This window comes from Chroicocephalus ridibundus, chromosome 2 (genome assembly GCF_963924245.1).
Source record: "Chroicocephalus ridibundus chromosome 2, bChrRid1.1, whole genome shotgun sequence".
Lineage (NCBI taxonomy): Eukaryota > Metazoa > Chordata > Aves > Charadriiformes > Laridae > Chroicocephalus > Chroicocephalus ridibundus.
Window position 1 is genome coordinate 89,282,762 of NC_086285.1, and position 19,961 is coordinate 89,302,722.

Consider the following 19,961-nt stretch of genomic DNA (forward strand, 5'->3'; position numbering starts at 1 on the left):
TGTTGGGTGGTGCAAAACTTTTATAGTGCCCATGAGGTGATGGAATCTCCATCCTTTGAGATACCCAGAACTCACCTGCACAGATCTCTGAGCAAACCCCTCTCATTGGACTTGCCTTGAGCAGAAGACTGGACTAGATGACTTCCAGAGATCTCTTTAAACCTATGTGATTTTGTAGTTCTGTAAGCTAGTTGCTATGACCTTACATCATTTTATGAAAAAGCTCCATGATTCTTTGGTGGTTCTTCGAAACATTTATTTAAGCTTTTTTTTTCCTTGTTTTTTTAAAAAAGAGCTTTTATTGATGTGTGGCAAAATTAAGCCTGTTGGGCTGAATTTTTATATTAGAAATCCCATACGTTCTGCAAAGAAGTAAATAATTCCTCAGTGTTCTGAATATATCCAGGATTAACTCGATGTGTAATATTTAATAGCATATTTATTTTTAAGAGAAGGCTGTAAAGGGTTCAGAGAAAGCTACAGTTGTTTACTTTTACACTAAATGCATTTTTTCAGTCTTTATCTTTCAAACATGTATACACAATTGGATTTGACTATAGTAGGCGGGGAAAATTGTATGGAAAAATCAGATAATGTGGGAAAAATGGTTTTAACTCATGTGATTTTTATCAACACTGAGGTTGTCAAGTGATTTTTTATACATGATTCACAGTGATATGAGTGGAAGCAGAAATATTTAGGGGCATTCTAAGCCTGAAATAGCTGTAAAAATTTCTTGTTTTTCTTCTTCCTAATGTTGGATCATTAGTTTGTTTTTCTTGGCATTTTCAAGAGGACATCAGATTAGATTCTGTCACTGAAGTGGAAAAAATTAAGGCTATTTTAAGAAGAAAAAATGTAACATTCCTTGTTGATGAAAAATTGCTGTATTAAGCAACCATTGTACAACTGAAAAATAACTGAGACTGAATGTGCTTGTATGAAAAATATGAGTAGAAAACTCAGTAATTTAGTAGTCTGGAGGTAAAAGCTGTTTGAAAGCTGCTTGACTGTTGCTATATATTTAAACAATCATCCTTGACAAGGAAACAAAGATGTCTGTTGACATGAGGATTACTTAAGAAGGTGAAACACAAATCAGATAAGCAGTTATAAAATTGACTTTTGCAAATGGTTTTGTTGCCCTTGAGCATGATGAATTGTATCGAGCGGTGTTTGTATATAAACAATATCACCTTAACAACACTGTGGTTGGCAGCAGTAATTTTCAACTCCTAATCTATAGGCAGTAAATTCTGGTGGTTAGAGACCTCTAGTTTCTAAAGTTGTCCAATTTAGTTTTCAAGTAATTTAAATGCACATTAGAACTAAATTTAAATACAAAGCTAAGGTTAATAGTTGCTGGCTTTTTAGGTCCTTACTGTATTTTCTAGAGTTTTTTTGGTGTTCCTACAGATAAGGAATGAAACAAATATGAACAAAAGGTTGGGGGGAGAGTGCAAAATGATGAATCAAGAAGCTTGCTCCATGGTTTAAGGCTTATTCCTGAAACAGTACTTGATGCTGGTATTGAATTGTACAATGTTTAAAGCCGGAAGAAAGCAACTTTGGAAACAGAGCATTGGCAGAGTTATAAAGGTAAGGAAAACCAAATCTCAGACTAGGTCGAGATTACTAACTGTATAGTTTGAATAAAGGTGTGAATTGAGGGGGGCGGAGTGTAGAAAAATGCGTGTTTTAAAACGGTGTAAGTGGATGATGTTGGTTTCACAAAGCATTCAAATTCTATAAAAACAGATAAACTTTGCCTTTTAAAGCAAAACATAGTATTTGGGGTAGGTATTTGTCATGAGAAGTAGTGTGTTTTGTAACTGGTCTTATAATCAGTCAAGGCTTAGTTGTGTGTTTTGTTTTGAATAGTAAATTTGCACAGGGAGATATTTATGCATTTGACTACTGGTACTTGTATCTTGTCCAGATTGTTGCAGTGGTCTGGTAATTTTATATCGTAATTTCACAAGTGTTATACTGGTAAAATAAAGAGCTTGATGCTAGATCTGGAACACAACGGGGATTCCTGCCACCAAGGAAAACTGAAGTTTAACTTCACTCTTCCCATATTTGGGAATTATTGGAAATTATTGGAAACAAAATTACTGAATGTAATTTTGAAGACACTATGTAGCATTGAGAAACAATAATAAAATATAGAAGTCATAAAGATCCTTAGATTAGTTTTAAAAGCTTTATGAACAAATTGTTCCTGAGTTATTGCAGTGTTACAACAAATGTGGGAAAGCTCTGATTGATGTTTGAGATTTAAGTCAGATATGGGGACTGCCTTAATTCTGTGGGGTATGTGTGTTTTGGAGAGGAGCGAATAAAAAGGTGTGTGTCTGCTGAAAACTCAGGGTGCTTGGAAAGTGTGAAGTGGTTTGCAGTCTACTTTTACAGGGAAATCCATGAACAATGCTTATGCAATATAAAACACCTTAGAAAGTTAAAGGAGAGACAGAGGAAGGTCATGTTGGTTAAATAAGTTTTCGATAAGACAGTAAATTAACAATAGAACACGCTTACTTTTCGACTGTTTTACTGTTGAGCTTCCCAGTAAAGTTCGAGTGTATTGCTCATCCATAAGACTTTGATCTGAGCGTGTCTACATTCAGTAATGCACAGTATTCTGGCAACCAAATACATCATTTGCTGGATAAAGTGTGTTCAGGAACAAGTTTTAACTTGTGCAGTTATGACTTGCATACTAAATAACATTCATGCTAACTCTAGAGAGTCTGCAGACGTTAGCAACTGCATTCTGTAATGGAGAAGTTGGCAATAGTCAATATTTGGCTTCTGAGGCTGTTGTTTCAAAGGAAGGACCCCTGTCACCTCTCACTTTGATCTTTTAGTACCTTCTGCTTAAATATATATACTTATTTACTCCTGTTGTAGTTAGAAAACACTTTTTTTTTTTTAATTTTAAATTAATCCTCATTTGTTGCTTCAGATTGATGGTGTGATGGTTATGGGTTTAGGCATATGTTAAAATATATTTAGGAATCTCTCCTTTATTCTGCTTCAGGAGATGTCTACTGAAATTAGTTTCCCATGCTAAATTTTTGGTATTTAGGTATCAGGAATTTTATGGTTTTATGTAACGTAAAACAAGTTACTTATTATAACTAGACTAATCATCAAAGAAGGACTTTTCGGTTAATTAGTTTAGCTTTGGACTTGCATCTGTTGTGGGATTGTGTCATATGGCCTTTCTTACCTTTGTAACTAAGAGGGGTAAAAGAAACCCAAAACTAAACATGGCTGTGCTGCTGTTCTTTAAATGAAGAACTGAGGTAAAGCTGTACCCTATAAAAACTTGGACAATCTTTCCAGATACCTAAGTGAGAAAGCATTTATCTCTTGTAAACACCGTTCCATCTGGATCCTCCTACATCATGGGACTTTAGGAGGAGGTTTTGTTGTATGACCCTGATGAGAATTGCTGCTGATCCTTTCCAGGGTTTGCATGTACGTGTTATTGCGCATACCGGCAATTCCTCTATTACCTACATAAATGATAGCTTATGTGTTTTAGCAGTCCTTCCATCTTCGAATCACAGAATGGTTGGGTTGGAAGGGATCTCTGGAGATCATCTAGTCCAACCCCCCTGCCAGAGCAGGGTCACCTAGAGCAGGTTGCACAGGAACGCATCCAGGCAGGTTTTGAATGTCTCCAGAGACAGAGACTCCACCACCTCTCTGGGCAGCCTGTTCCAGTGCTCTGCCACCCTCAGCATCAAGACGTTCCTCCTCATGTTTAGGTGAAACTTCCTATGCTCAAGTTTGTGCCCATTACCTCTTGTCCTGTCCCTGGGCACCACTGAAAGGAGCCTGGCCCCATCCTCCTGACACCCACCCTTTAAGTATTTATAAGTGTTGATAAGATCCCCCTTCAGCTGTCTTTTTTCCAGACTAAAAAGACCCAAGTCCCTCAGCCTTTCCTCATAAGAGAGGTGTCCCAGTCCCCTAATCATCTTTGTAGCCCTTTGCTGCACCCTCTCCAACAGTTCCCTGTCTTTCTTGAACCAGGGAGCCCAGAACTGGACACAGTACTCCAGGTGCGGCCTCACCAGGGCAGAGTAGAGAGGGAGGATGACCTCCCTCGACCTGCTGGCCACACTCTTCTTGATGCACCCCAGGATACCATTGGCCTTCTTGGCCACGAGGGCACATTGCTGGCTCATGGTCATCCTGTTGTCCACCAGGACTCCCAGGTCTCTTTCAGCTGAGCTGCTCTCCAGCAGGTCAGCCCCCAACCTGTATTGGTGCACGGGGTTGTTCCTCCCCAGGTGCAGCACCCTACACTTGCCCTTGTTGAATTGCATAAGATTCCTCTTTGCCCAGATCTCCAACCTGTCCAGGTCTCTCTATATGGTGGCACAGCCTCCTGGTGTGTCAGCCACCCCCCCCCGCCCCCCAGCTTTGTGTCATTGGCGAACTTGCTGAGGGTGCACTCTGTTCCTGCATCCAGGTCATTGATGAATATATTGAAGAGGACTGGACACAGTACTGACCCCTGGGGAACACCACTTGTCACTGACCTCCAACTAGACACTGTGCCCCTAATCACTACCCTCTGAGCTCTGTCTTTCAACCAGTTTTCTATCCACCCTACTGTTCATTCATCTATCCCACTCTTCCTAAGCTTCCCTATGAGGGTGCTGTGGGAGACCATGTCGAACGCCTTGCTTAAGTCGAGGTAGACAACATCCACTGCCCTCCCCTCATCTCTCCATCCAGTCATGCCATCATAGAAGGCTATCAGATTAGTCAGACATGATTTCCCCTTGGTGAATCCATGTTGAGTACTTCTGATAGCTTTCTTTCCCTCCACATGCCTTGAGATGATGCCCAGAACGAGCTGTTCCATCATCTTTCCAGGGATGGAGGTGAGGCTGACCGGCCTGTAGTTCCCCGGCTCCTCCTTCTTGCCCTTTTTGAAGACTGGAGTGACATTGGCTTTCCTCCAGTCCTCAGGCACCTCGCCTGTTCTCCAGGACCTTTCAAAGATGATGGAGAGCGGCCTGGCAATGACTTACACCAGCTCCCTCAGCACTCTCGGGTGCATCCCATCGGGGCCCATGGACTTGTGAATATCTAATTGACCTAATTGATCTTTCACTTGATCCTCCTCAACCAAGGGGAAGTCTTCCTCTTTCCCTGTTACTTTTTCCAAAGTCTGGGGCTGGGCCGAGCAGTAAAGACTGAAGCAAAGAAGGCATTCAGTAACTCCGCCTTCTCCGCATCCTCTGTCACCATGGCTCCTGTCTCTTTCAGCAGCAGGCCCACAACTTCTCTAGTTTTCCTTTTGCGTCCAATATACTTGAAGCAGCTCTTCCTGTTGAGTTTGACATCCCTTGCCAGATTTAATTCCAAGGAGGCCTTGGCTTCCCTCATTTCATCCCTGCGTGCTCTGGCGGCATTCTTGTAATCTTCCCAAGGGGTCAGTCCCTTCTTCCACTTACTGTAAACTTCCGTCTTCCACTTGAGCTTTTTCAGAAGCTCCCTGCTCAACCATGCAGGTCTCCTGCATCCCTTGGCCAATTTCATGCTCTTAGGGATGCACCGATCCTGAGCTTGGAGAAAGTGGTGTTTGAACACCAACCAGCTCTCTTGAGCCCCTTTGCCTTCCAGAGCTCTAGCCCAGGGGATTTCTTCAAGCAGTTTCTGTTTCTTGAAGATGTCAAAGTTAGCCCTCCTGAAGTCCAAGGTTGCAATTTTACTTCTTGTTGATTTGTGAGTACCGTCCAAGATCTTGAACTCTGTCTTCTCATGATCAGTACAGCGAAGGGTGCCCCCAACCTTAATGTCCTCCACCAGTCCCTCTGTGTTTGTCAGTACTAGGTCCAGGAGTGCTCCTCTCCTTGTTGGCTCCTGCACCACCTGTGACAAAAAGTTATCATCAATGCACTGGAGGAGCCTCCTGGACTGTGCATGCCTGGCTGTGTGGCCTTCCCAGCAGATATCGGGGTGATTGAAGTCCCCCATAAGAACAAAAGCCTGTGATTGCAAGGCTACCTTCAGCTGTCTGTAGAAAGCCTCATCAGCTTCCCCATTCAGATCAGGTGGCCTGTAATAAACACCCACAACAGTGTCCCTCATATTTGCCTGCCCCTTAATCCTTACCTATAAGCTTTCAACCCTCTCTTCATCCGCCCCCAGGGAGAGCTCGTTGCATTCCAGTTGCTCTCTCACATAAAGAGCAACTCCACCACCATGCCTTGCTGGCCTGTCTTTCCTGAAAAGGACATAGCCATCCATGACAGCATTCCAGTCACGTGAGCTATCCCACCACGTCTCAGTAATTGCAATGAGATCGTGGCCCTGTGACCGCACACAGACCTCCAGCTCTTCCTGCTTATTCCCCATGCTGCGTGCATTGGTGTATAAGCATTTCAGAGAGGGAGCTGTGTGTGTAGTTTTGACCCTTGAGATGTGGTGTGCCTTCTGGCTCTCAGAAATACTGGCACACTCCCCCACAGGACTTGAGCACCTATGCCCAGGCACCTCACCAGCAAGCCCAGTACCATCCCCACACCGCTTTGAACCTAGTTTAAAGCCCCCTCAATGAGCCCTGATAACTCTTGTCCTAGAACCCTTTTCCCCCTGCAATATAAGCTCTTCCCGCCTGTTACCAGCAGGCCTGGCATTTTGTAAATCAGGCCATGGTCAAAGAACCCAAAGTCCTGCCGGCAGCACCAGGCTTGGAGCCAGGCATTGATCTGCTGGCTCCTCCTATTTACCCCCTCATTGTTCCCCACAACTAGGGGGATAGAGGAGAACATAACTTGCACTCCCGATCCCTTGACCAGCCATCCCAGGGTCTTCAAATCTTTCTTCATTGCCCTGGGACTTCTTTTTGCTACCTCATCGCTGCCTACTTGAAAGATCAAAAATCTTACTCTTTCAGTGTTCTATTAAATGATGTTTATTTGAATTACATAAACCTGACTGGTTTTAGGTATTTTTTTTTTGTACAGATGCTGTTGAGGAATATGTATTTCTGTAGTGAATCCTGCAGGATGTAAAATATACAAAAAATCCTAGTCCATGAACACATTGCTGGTTTGAAGCAAAATGTGGGGGCAGTTAAAGTTAGCGTCTTGAAATCCAAAGATTGAATTTGTGAACAGGTTAGTGAATTCCTTCACTGAAGTTCTGGTTGATATAAAAGGATTGAGTGCCTGAAATGTACCCCTATGCAAAAACAGGGAAGGAAACAAATCTGGAATAGAAACCCACTCGTTCCTCCATAAGCCTTTTGCTTATTTATGCCTAGCTCTTAAAATTGGAGGAGGGGTGGGGGAGGAAGGGAAAAATGAGAGGTAGAAAGCTCAACATTTTGTTGCAATTCATTCTCTGAGATTCCTAACCCTAAGGAAAGAATATCTTAAAAATTTATTCTTTTAGTATGTAAATGGAAACTGATATTTTGGCCAGTTTCCAGCCTAGCTTCTGAGTATTTTTAAATATTTAAATTAATGACTTGCTATTGAAAGCGCTGAAATTAGATTTCTTCTACTTTTTTGGGACAACCTAATACTTAAAGTGAGGCATAAGTATTTTCTGATGACTGCAACAACTGAGAAATGAGAGTTTGTGACTGGGGAACACTTCATTTGGGGAGGAGAAGTAGTTCTTACAAATGGCAGGTCATCAAAAAGGTCATCAAAATATAGAAGTATGACAGGCAGGGTGTGTTCTGGAATTGCATTGTAGCAACTATCAGGAAAAATGTGCATACAACTTGTGTCAGTTAGAGAGAGATCCACCAGAACAATGTAAATGCCTTCCAGAAGTGACAAGCAATAAATGCAAGTGAATGTCTTAATCTTCACAAAACTGTAGCTTTACTGTCTAGTAAATAATTCCCTGTTTTCTCTAGGTAAAGTTCATTAAAATAATTTAAGTTAACTAGATTTTTAAAGTTCTGTGACATATTAACGAGTGCTCTTGTTACTGGACTTAGACATCAAATATTGCCTAATGCTATGTGAACAGCTATATGTAATAGCTAGTATATTTGTTATGGGGCTTGAGAGACTGCAATTAAAGGATTGGAAAGCATTAAAAGAACTGAAACAAACATCAGGGCACAACAGCCCAGTTTGAGAAGAAGGTGCTCATGTTTTCAGCCTATGTAAACAGCAACTTATAGAAGAAATGGAGGCTATGAATGTATCAAAGGCCATCTGTACAGGTATAGTTGGGAACTGATAACCAATGTAAGATGTATACTTTGTATAACCATATATATGGAACTCTATGCTGGAAACACAGCAGAGTACAAAAGCAGTCTCTCTGTAGTTTAAGTAAAACAAAAAGAGCTTTTTACTGGATTAAATAGAAGCGAACTAATTGGCAGACTATTGGTTGTATCTTTCTATTTTAAAGCTGCATTATCAGTTGTGCTTAAACTACTTGAAACAACAGTATTTAGGATTCTAGTGTTATCATCTAGTGTGAAACTGATTCAGTCCCAAATGGTTCCTTTTTGTATGTCTGACTACGGGGAAATAATTTCTACTCTGATGTGAGAACATGTAGGAAAGGCCAATCCTGTGATGATGTTTCACTTCTGGGAAAGTGGAGACCATGTTAGGGAATGACAGAGGTGAAATTGCATAAAGTATGTGTACAAATTAATCTGCTACTGCATTCTTCAGGCATATCTGTAAAGGATATATCCTGTAAAGAACAGGATTTGTATGTTTGTCTTTCACATGGAAAAACATTTCCAGTGTATTCAGCATTTATGAAGGCATGCTAGTAATTATGAGTTTACCAAATATTTGAAAATTCCTTCAGGAAGTAGGAAAGATATTTACATAAGAGTATAAAATACATCATGCAAGTCCTATTGGGTCTGCAGAAGCTTGTGGATAAATCACTTGTGCATACTTTAGAGTTACTAGATTTTTCATAATCACTGGGGAAATAAAGATTGAATTTACCACCAGTGAAACATAATTCTAAATTTCTTTTGAAAATGAAATGATATTAAATCTTGTAATCCGCAAGCACAATAATACCAGTAACTATTCCAGAAGGCTATATTGTCTATAATGTAATGAGGTGCATTACATGTGGGAATTCAATTTAATTAGAAAAGTAGGCATACTGCTTGAAGAATGGTATAATAGCTATAGTTAAGCACATTTGTAAACACTTGTGTACCTTGAGGCTTGTGGCTTGTTTTACTTCTCATTACACTAAAGAGATAATGTATGAAACTCTAGCTTCCTCCAGCAGCATCTGTCTTTATTAGAGAACGCTTACAATATCTTCCATGAGTGACAAAGATGGGTTAGAATCCTTTCTTGACTTGATGGTCGTATGTGACCAGACTGAAAAACTGTGACTAAGGACTTAGGATGTTGAAGATTACTTGCAGAAAAACAGATACATACATATAAAATACCTTTTTTTTTTAATAGAGCCTTTCAACAAATAAATAATATTGTACGAAAGACTGATGATAGAAATTTTATGATAAATCTGAAAATAGATCACAGGAAATCAACTGTAAAATCATAACAGGGGTAGCTTCTAAAATTTCCATTTGACTGCCTAAAAAACATGAACCACAAGTATGGAAGAATGTAATAGCCTTTACTTTGTAAAATAAATTTTAGAATTGTCTTTATTTTTGTTTCCAAAATAGATTGTGAATGATTGTGAATTATTCATTGTTCACTTTGTGTTTTATAACAGCAAAAGATCAAGGAAGAGAGGGAGGCTAAACGTGCCCGCCTGGATGGCAGGCATGATTACTTACTGGACACTGTTGCGTCTTGTGTGAATCTGGACAAAGCAGAAGTAGAAGATGCTATTCTTGACGGTAACCAGGTAATCCGATGAATTTGATAGGGAAGCTCATAGGTGTGCTTTAGAACTGATATTACCATCAAATACTCGGTGAGATAGTTGTCAGACTTCATGTCTGAGATTACTCAGGTCTTCTCACTGAAAAAAATATATATCAGCATTTTGTAATTAAGTTGAACAAGAGCGTCCTTAGTTGCAGGACCTATTGTAACAATATTGATTTTGAAAGTGATTAGGATTTCTGCTTTCCAATGGTTATAGATAGTGCAGTAAAAACTCTGACTGTATTTCATACTGGATCCACAGCATGAAGTCTCTCAGTGCTTGAATATATAGTACATATAGATTCAAGAGTGCCTAGGCAAAGCTCTGGATGACCTGAGCTGCTGTTGATGATATAGGAGGCTGGCCCAGATCTCCCACAGTCCCCTTCCAACGTTTCTGTGATTCCATGTGATATAGGAAAACAAGCTGTGCAGAACACTATCACACAAGTTAAAAAGCAGAACTTGTTTCAGCCTTTGTGCATTCTATCTCTAAATGAGTTTCCTGTCAAACTCTATTGCCTGAGAACAATTGTCAGAACAATGCAGAAAATATTGGCAGCTGTTATACTTGGAAAGAGGAAAGCACAATAGTTGTTTTGACCTCACCTTGAGGGGGCTCATCCAAGATTTTCTGGAATAGCAGTTTATGTGATCTTGGTGTAACTGAGGCCCATTATTAATGGAAGAGGGATAAATGCAGCTTTCTTTCTGCTGCTGGTGATCTCTCAGCCTTTTTCCTGCTCTAGGAATCACAAATGGTGCCAGCAAATGTTTCTGAAGAACTTCTAGTAGTTGAAGCCTTTTCCACTGGAAGATTGCTATGTAACTAGGGACTGTATGAAACAATGACTCGCAGATCTAGAAACATAATGGATTAGGCCAGACTTTTACGTGCTGAAACACTGATCAGCATACTAGCACAGAGCAATTAACTTTCTTCCTAGGCCTGTACGGCCTATACATGAGACTCCTGGCCTGCACTACCAATACATGGTTCAAGGATGCTTGATGGCAGCCTTAAATTGATGGAGAACAGTGAAATTGTCCTCATGCTTAAAACATAAATACATAAAGGCTTCCTCTGTTGCTATGATATGGAATATTTGCAGCTGTGTGTTTCCTGCTTTCAGCTTGTTAGCTGACTTTGCAGTAAGAATAATATGGGTGAGGGGACTTCAATGAGGTGCTGCTGCACTTCAGTAAATGAAGAACCGCCCTGCGCCCTCAGTTTAAAAGCTGATACACAACATGTACGCTAAGTGGTTTCAGTAAACTGAAACATAGCCTGGCTGTATTCAATTGTGTTCAGCATGGAAAAATTCAAATGATTCACTTAAGTAGGCATGAGCTGCTTAATTTTTTGGAGTTTAGTAACTGGGCCTGATATAACTTTATTGATAAACAATGATAATGTGATGAGTATTTGTCAGCCCTTTATGTTAAAATCCTGATCAAGTTGAACTCTTCATAGTGGGTATGCTATGCATAATAATCTCAACATAATCTCAAACAGATAGACCGCATTGACAAATTCCTGGCCCCAGGAGGCCTGCGTCACCTGATGTTCTACTATCAAGATGTGGAAGCAACAGATACAGGTAGAGCAACTTAGGTTCTCCTGCAACATGTTACAGTTGTGCAAGGAGACAACTCATTGTCTCTTTTCCTTACACTGAGCAAGCGTGCAAGGAAAAAGCAAATAGTGAAGTTCTTATAAACTAGTCATACTCGGACATTGATCCTTGCTCATGAAATGAGGATTGATGAAATTATTGAAGCTTCTTAGTGCACTTCTGCATATTGCTAGTATGCATCAGCAAGGTACTTCCCAGTAATTCTTGCCCGGGGCGGGGCTGGGAGTGTTTTTTGATAGTTAAAAGATCACTTTCACACAAGGTGAGCAATGACATGTGCCCTGCCCTCTCCCTTCCAGTCATGCCACTGGGCAGACCCTAGAAGCTCTCCACATTTCTTGGCACATGACCACTTCATCTGGGTGGTTTTGTCACATGACAAATGGCCCCAGGAGACCTGCATTATGGGAGAAGGGCCATTATCCCAAAAGTTCCTTCTGCTCACATTCCCTTCCCCAGTGCCCCCATGTTACCACACTTTTGGGGGAATCCTCCTTCTCACTTACCCTTGGAGGCAGCTCAGGACCCCTGTGAGAAGGACGTCTTCCCTTTGCCCGTGGCTTCTGTCCCAGAGCCTCCAGTGCTGCTGCCATCGGGACTAGCCAGGTGCTATGTGACCTCTGAGACCCTGTGACTGGTTGGTGGGAGTTCACCCGCTTGTTTACCTTGGATGTACAAGAAGGGCCTCATAAATATATCTCTATGCATATCTACATAAGTATACGTGTTTATACACGTGTAAACATATACCTATATGAGTGTACAAATATGTATTTATACTGTGTGTATTTTCAGTATATATGCATATACCTAAAAGGTATGAAAAGACTGTTTAATAAGATATAAGCAACTTGAATAATTGCACTTTATGATACATACATGTATCAATGTACATAGAAATGTACATAAAATGTTATATGTGCATATATGTACATTGAAATGTACATAGAAAGAAATTTAAATGAAAATACAAATTCAGCCATTAATTTAGAAATCTGCTGAGCAAGTTTTGACATCCCTGAGTTGAAGTGGTGGAAGTGTGTTAGAGAGAGCATGAGGCAAGGGGTAAAGCCTGGGAATCTAATCAGAGTCCCCCTCACCCACCCTCAAACTGATCAGATGACCCTACAGCATGATTGTAGTGGCCTTTGATCTTTGGGATGTGATGCTTGACGCAGGCAATATGGAAAGCTAGAGGGAAAAAAAAAAAAGAACAACCAAAAACCAAATTCACAGCAACATGTGCATTAAGTGAATAAGCAAAAGATCCCAAAAGATGATGCGTGCTGGAGGTAAAAAAAGTAAGAAAAAATGAACTGGTGGTGAAGGAGGAAAAGACGTGAGTGTGGGATGAAGTGGATGGATTGGAGGCTGCCTTTGCCCACGGCCGTGAGTGTATAGTTACTTGTGATACCATCACAGTGTGCAGCTTGTGCTGCGCGTTTTTCCATCTCAGGTAGGGCAGAGTTTGTAAAAGAATTTTCTCCACTGATTGTTCTGGGGCTGTGGTTCGCAGGGTAGCAAAGCAAAAATCTGTTATAGTGATGGCTGCTAATCAGTAAAGTTAAGTGAAGTTTTGTGGTATTATGTGCTTCTTGTTGGCAAGGACACTTACTACACGCCACCTCAAATCCAAGCTGGTTTTCTAACCCTGATGTGGATCAGGGAACACTTCTGTTAGGGCAGAAGATGACCCTGTGAAGGGTGTCCACAAGATACTTCGTGTCCCTGAAGAGCAGGAAACTGTGTAGCACTGAGTTCGGGAAGGTGTACTTCAGAGCCCTAAGGGGTTGTTTCAAAGTCTGGTTTTATGCCCACCCTCACATGCAGATTTTTTGCCACGTTTCGAATGGTACTTTTGATATGCAGCTTAAAAACTTTTAGTATTCTTTTCAGTAACAGTACATCTTTTCTAAAGAGGCTGCAGAGTGTACTACCTAATCCAGCTCCATACATTTTGGGAATGCCCTGAAAACTGGGATGACTGTTGCCTCTGTAACTACTGAAATACAAGGATAGTGCAAGTTTATGTTAATTGGCAATAAATGAAATCGATAAAATTCTCAGTGTCAAGACTTTTGTTGGTGACACAGCCCTTGATGTACTTCTGAAGTAAACAAAAAAAAAAGGCTTCTACAGGAGCTGTGGGGGAAAAAGGAGAGGGGGAAAGGTGATGTGAACAAAAGGGTGGGGAGGGGACTTATGGGTGGCCACTTGATCCAAAATAGGAATCTCTCGGGCAGATGGTCACGTGCCTGAAAAAAAAGGGGCAAGGGACCTGTCACTTCTTGCAATTTTTTTGATGTTCTCCTTTAACTACTGGTATCAACAATTCGCTTTTTGATCTTTTAATGTTGCACTGTCTCACTGAGATGTGTATGTGTGCACATTTTACTCTGAGGTAATACTAGAAAACTAGTATCAGAGAAGTAATGTGGCCAAAACCACAACTTAAGAGAAGTATTTCCCCCCCCTAGACGCACTGCTACTTCTTGGTGACTCTTTACAAGTGTTACCAACAGGCTAAACATGGGAGCAGCGTATTCATGTTGGGGGAAGAAGAAAGGACAGGGAAGTCCCTTGCAGCGCCCTTATTGTTTTGTTGTTGTTGTTTTCTCCCCCAAAGAATGTGCTGTGCCTTGTGTCTCCTTGTTTCCAGAAGCACTCTTTCTTTTTTTTTTTTTTTTATGTTAGACTTAGGTCTACATGTTCTTAAGGAAAGATGATTGACAGAAGCTTCTCTGAGGTAAACTACTTGTGCTGATTTTTCTTTTTAAGAAATAGAGCATTATCTGCAACTACATGATAGAGAGCCATGTAGGAGGATCTTGAGCTTGAACCTTCGCTTGAAGGAAGAGAAAACAAATAAATGCATAGAAATGAAAGGCTTTTGATGTGAGAATTGCAAAACTAGATGAAATAGTTCTTACTGTGCCGTGAGGACTCTGGATGCTGCGTTCTGTCTGTGGATGGTCTCATGGGTTGGCACCAGGGGACTGAGACTCAGAGATACACAAATGATGACTGAACTGTTTGTTTAGAAAACTTTTCTTTGAATAAATAGCCTATGGTTTTTAAGTGTTTCTTTTATTTGAATCTGTAGAGCACTTTGGCCTTCCAGGAACAGGAATCAACTCTCATTTGACAAAGAATAAACCTAAAGTATTTGTAACAGAGGGAAAGGAAGTTGCTTTAACTGGTGTATGCATTTTCTTCATTAGAGCTAGTCTTTTTAAACCAATCACGACTGAGAATATCTATCAGGTAAGAGTCAGTAACTGCTAATCCCTGTACACTGTTTAAGATCCATTTTCATCTTGGGGTATTTGCTCTCACCATGTAATTTGACAGCCTTTGACATGGAGGAATAAGCAAAAGGATGCAGTCTGGCTAAATCAAACACAGGACAAAAAAGAAGGGGAGTGGTTGAACCGACATTATCTAGTGGCAGCAACCTGCAGCGTGTCATTGCTATGAAGAAATGATGCGAAGGAAGAAAATTTACAACAACCCAAAATGATAAAGAGTAATTAGTCAATACCTAAATACTAAGCTTTTAAATTTCAATAAGCACTAGTAAATCAATTAAAAAAAGCAAACAAAAATGGCTTTATTTTTAAGAGTGTATAAGCAAATTATATATAAACAAGTTTTTCCTAGTGAAAGACTCCTTAAATCTATGATAGGCTAAAGTGAACAAAGCTGGATTCAAGTGCTCTAGTAGCAAGGAGCCCAGTGTAAAATGTAGGGAACTCCGTAGTTGTAGACAGAGTAATCAGAGAACTAAATAAGAATGATGGGATAAATGAGAATTTAGTGTTGTGGAAAACTTTCTATACGCTCAAAATGGGAACTTTCAAGTGCAACTCCTAAACCAGCAAGTTTTAACTTCCCCCATCTCTTCTAGGAAAACCTTTTTGTGCAGATAGGCAACAAATAGAACAGCAAAAGGGAGATGCACTGGTTGTCATTACCAGATTATTATTATTTGATTTCTGTAGATACATACTCTATGGTTTTATGCTTAACCTCTTTTTTTTTTTTTTTTTAATGATTTTGAAAGGTCTGGCTTAGATTTCAGTCAATTATATACTATTTAACATTTGAAGATTTTTCTTATTAATAATACTTTCAAGCTGGTAATTGCAACTGAAAGATGTGTAAAGCAGAGTTCTTCACAAGTAATGACATAGCTCTTGCTGATAGTAGATAACGCCTTAAAACTAAGAAAGAAAAGTTGAAAAGTAAAAATGATATGACTGAAGACACACCTAATGTGTGACACTTAAATACAAGTTATTTGCTGGTAAATTATGTTGTTGAAAAAAACAATGAAGCAAAAAATGGCTGGCAGATTAATGTAATTTACCTTAGAAGTTTCCAGAGTCTTTTCAGAATGTCTAAAAAGCAAATGTTCTGTGAATTGTTCTTTCAAACTGGACAGAGGTATTCTTCATGGACCAAAATTTTTAGGCAACTGCAAGTCAGAATTAACTGTATCTCATAATTGTTTTGGTGTCTAAGCCTCTTAAGTGCATTGATCTCTGCCTATATATATTATGTACAAATACATTAAATATAATTCTGATAGCTTTAGAAGTGGCAGGCTGGAATCATTTATAAATAGAGGTCTCTTATACTCTTGTTATATTTTGGAAGTGTTTTTAGATCTTTGCTTTCTCAGTTTTGTATGACAAAGTGTGACCCAGTGCAAATCTTGTAGCCCTTGGTGGCAAGAATTGTGCTGTTATTGCTTGAAGACCACTCGTACACACTGGTAATTTTTGAGATGCTCAAGGCTATAGAACTGGAATAAACATAATGATGGCAAAATTTTGTTTTCTGTTTTAACACGTATTGTGTTTCTTTTACAGGAAGTAAATTTTAATATGATGAATGTAGGTCGAGATGGCTTACTAAAAAGTGTTGAGCAGTTGATAGCAGAAATCTTCATTCCAGCCTTACAGACTATGGACCGTGGCTGGGTTGAACTCAGTGAACCTCAACAAGCTTCCAACATTAAGCAGGACTTCCTTGGTTCCCTTGAAGCATTTGTTAGTGTGCTATCAGGAACTCAGCAAAGTCTGTTGGAAAAGGTAGTATGCTCACATGGCAACTAGAAAGTGAGTTAGCTATAGAATATCTCTTACTCTGGAGCTTTTGAATTAGCTGCTGTTGTAGAATACTCATTAAAAGTTATTTTTGTTAAACTGGAGAAAAAAACCTCACTTCTGTTGTCAGTAACTTGTTACACATTGATCTGTGGCTTTAATGTCTCTGAAAGTTTGTGGTTTTAACAATTCTGCAGCTGCTTCTGTTATTGTTTCTTCTGGTGCCAGTTCTTTTGAGCTATTAACTTTTGACTGTTCAATGGCTGTGGCCGTTCTTAAACCAAGAATGATTAATGTATGACAAACAGTTGCTTTAACTGTTAGTTTCTGCTTGTGCCCTTTCCTTCACAAAGGCTGAGAGTACAGCTGCCAGGCTGGTGAATTCTCCGGATTCTGGAGTCCAATTCTGGCTCAAACCAGTTTAATTAAAATTGAAGTGTGAACGTGAAGTGAGAGACCGCAAGTGGGAAAGCCAGTTACTTTTTAAGGTTCCTGGATTATTTGTTATGAACATTTCAGCATTTCAGGTTTTTTTTAACTTGTGTTTTAGGTCATTCTGAAGAAATGTGAAACATATGATCTGAAAACTCTAAGAGGACCTTCAGATTACTTGATGGTTGCTAACAGCATAGACCCTCTCGAAAGAATAGAAGTCTGCATGAAAGGATGGATCAAACAGATTGAACAGGTGATACACTGCACAAATGTGAAATATGACAACACCTGCATATTGTCAGATGATGACTTTAATCCTGTTGGCGTATAGTTACCTTTCTATGATCAGTCCCTGTATTCTGAAGTACTGCTGGCATGTTTTCCATGCTTTTACTTCTCTAATATTACAGAATATTACAGAGAGCTTTTTAATTCAGTAACCTTTGGTGGTTTTCTTTTCTGTGTAAACTTCAGTCTCCCCTTCAGCTTGCACAGGAAACATAAAGAAGTGGACAGCAATTATTTCAATCCATGTTACCCAGCTCAGAGAGAAAAGCTGAACCTGAACTGATGAGAGATAATGAAGCCTAATAAGTAGTTTGAAGTGCACCTGAATCTACCTTAATCCTCAAAATCTTGAGTGATGCATTGCAAAATAGTAAAAGCTGTTTTACCATTTCAAAATTGTTTTAAAAATTAATTCATTATGTTCACACGCAAGCTTTCCATATTCAGCATTATTATAGATCTGCAATGCATTCCTCTATTTATTGTGACAGAAGAGTTGTCAAATATTATGCAGAATCAGTTACAGCTATTAAAATTTTTCAGTGAATATTGTGCTTATTGAAAAAACGTTGTGAAGTAAACTAAAGCAATCTTCACTTCGTAATATTCTGAAGTAGCTTGCTGCTGGTAGTTGTATTACCTGCTGGAGAAGGATCACAGTAAATATGCTCCTTCCTGTTCTTAGATCAACGTTTACTGTGAGCTCCCTGTGTCCACATTGCATTGAGGAAAGTATTCTGTCTATGCTTGTATCATATATAAGCTTTTTTACTTGTAACTCTACAAGAAATAGTAACTTACTTGTAAACAAATAAACTGATGCCAAAGAATCACCTCAGCCAAGAAATCAAAGTAGGAAACAGTCTGTGGTTCCTCGTGGACTTAATGAAAGCAAAAGGAACACAATAATTCGGTGAACACTATTCTCAGTGGTCGAAATCGTACTTTGAAACATGCTTTGCAGGTTATTTGTAGAAAATCCAATGGTCTGTGACTTCCTTCTTTAACGCGGAACTAAAAAGGACAAGAAAAATTAAAGTCTCTTTTGTGAGGTGGTGGCTGAGAGAGGTAATTTATCACAGGATGTTAATACTGGGAGTTGAATTAATCCATGCTATCGATGCAGATAAAGACATTGTCATCAGTCACTAATATTGCTGTATGATAAAAGGTTCTTGCAGAAAACAACCAGTTGAGAAAGGAAGCCGATGACCTTGGACCACGGGCAGAGCTTGATTACTGGAAAAAGAGACAGTCAAAATTCAGCTACCTTACGGAACAGCTGAAGAGCCCAGATGTGAAGGCAGTGCTTGGAGTACTCACTGCTGCTAAATCCAAACTGCTGAAGGTTTCTATTTTGAATTATGACATTTATAAAAGCTAGAAATGCTCTGTATAGCCTAGTTCATTTTGCTGACATACATATATAGCATTGCTGGTGGGGAAAATATTGAAGCATTTTTGACATTTGGTTTCTTTGTCCTTCCGTATTCCTCACCTTGAGTAGGTAAAGTTTAAATCTAGTTTAGTTTATTGGAAAAGACTGGGAATCCCCTTTGCCTAAAGGCTGATGATGTACTTCATCCACATGGCTCCACAGAAATAAATACTTAGAAATCTTTGAAAAGTTGGTTATTAAATCAGAAAATTGAAGTAATGAATTGGGTAGTTAATTAAAAGACCCCCCCCCACCTCCCCTTTTTTAAACATCTTTCTCTTATTCTTACAGCGTCTGTCAAAACTGCTTGTAGGGTTTAACTTCTCACAATGACATAATAAAGTTAAAAACCCATCTCAAACAGAAAAAATGAGTAAAAGAAAAAGTCTTGGCTCATCAAAATAAGAGACGTGTGAAACAAATGCATGGCTTATATATTCATCAGTCTATGAAGGAAAAATAGTTAACAGGTGATACCTATGTATTTCACGGCAGCTTGACTTGACACTACTACTGACATAACATGTTGAGCTGAGTGGTCTAAACTAACGAACTGTGTGTTCACAGTCAACTTATTGAAGCAAACCAAGGACCTGTTCCTCATCTTGGGTAAACAAGTGTAACTCTGAAGTAACAGATCTGTGCTTTCAAATGTGGTTAAAAAGGCTAGTGGCAAAACAGTGATCTCAAAATGGTTTTTCTGAAATGTGTGGTTTCACTTTTTTTCAACTTTCTATTCTTAGAACTGGCGAGCGTTGGATATTTGCATCACAGATGCAGCAAATGAAGCGAAAGATAACGTGAAGTATCTATATTATCTGGAAAAATGTTGTGACCCATTATACAACAGTAATCCTGTAAGTAAAACTTTTAAATTCTTAACAAATCTCTTGAGACAACCAAAATGAATGCAAATTGTAGGATCAGTTTGGAAATGACATAGATAGCATTTTAGGTATGTGTCTCCATTTTGAGACTTCGATCAGTTATGCTAAAAGTGGCCCAGTGAGAATTTCGGGCTACAAAATAAAGTACTTGTTATTTTCTTGCCATGGTATCTATGAATATTTTGGACTGATGATGAAACTGGACTCTGTGCTATGGGAGGAAGTGAAATCTTTGAGATTAAAAAATAAAAAGGGAAAAGAAAAGAAAAATAAGG

The 19,961-nt window shown here is 39.5% G+C and overlaps 1 protein-coding gene across 1 annotated transcript in view; it reads left to right on the top strand.

Moving 5' to 3' along the window:
- The window catches only part of DNAH5 (dynein axonemal heavy chain 5), a 152,298-nt gene that overhangs the window by 20,260 nt on the left and 112,077 nt on the right, over window positions 1-19,961 (top strand). Inside the window, exons 2-8 of the mRNA XM_063324079.1 lie at window positions 9,733-9,867; window positions 11,407-11,491; window positions 14,631-14,791; window positions 16,402-16,623; window positions 17,189-17,326; window positions 18,533-18,709; window positions 19,543-19,656. Of these exons, the coding sequence (XP_063180149.1) occupies window positions 9,733-9,867; window positions 11,407-11,491; window positions 14,631-14,791; window positions 16,402-16,623; window positions 17,189-17,326; window positions 18,533-18,709; window positions 19,543-19,656 (1,032 nt within the window). The remainder of the gene's footprint in view (window positions 1-9,732; window positions 9,868-11,406; window positions 11,492-14,630; window positions 14,792-16,401; window positions 16,624-17,188; window positions 17,327-18,532; window positions 18,710-19,542; window positions 19,657-19,961) is intronic.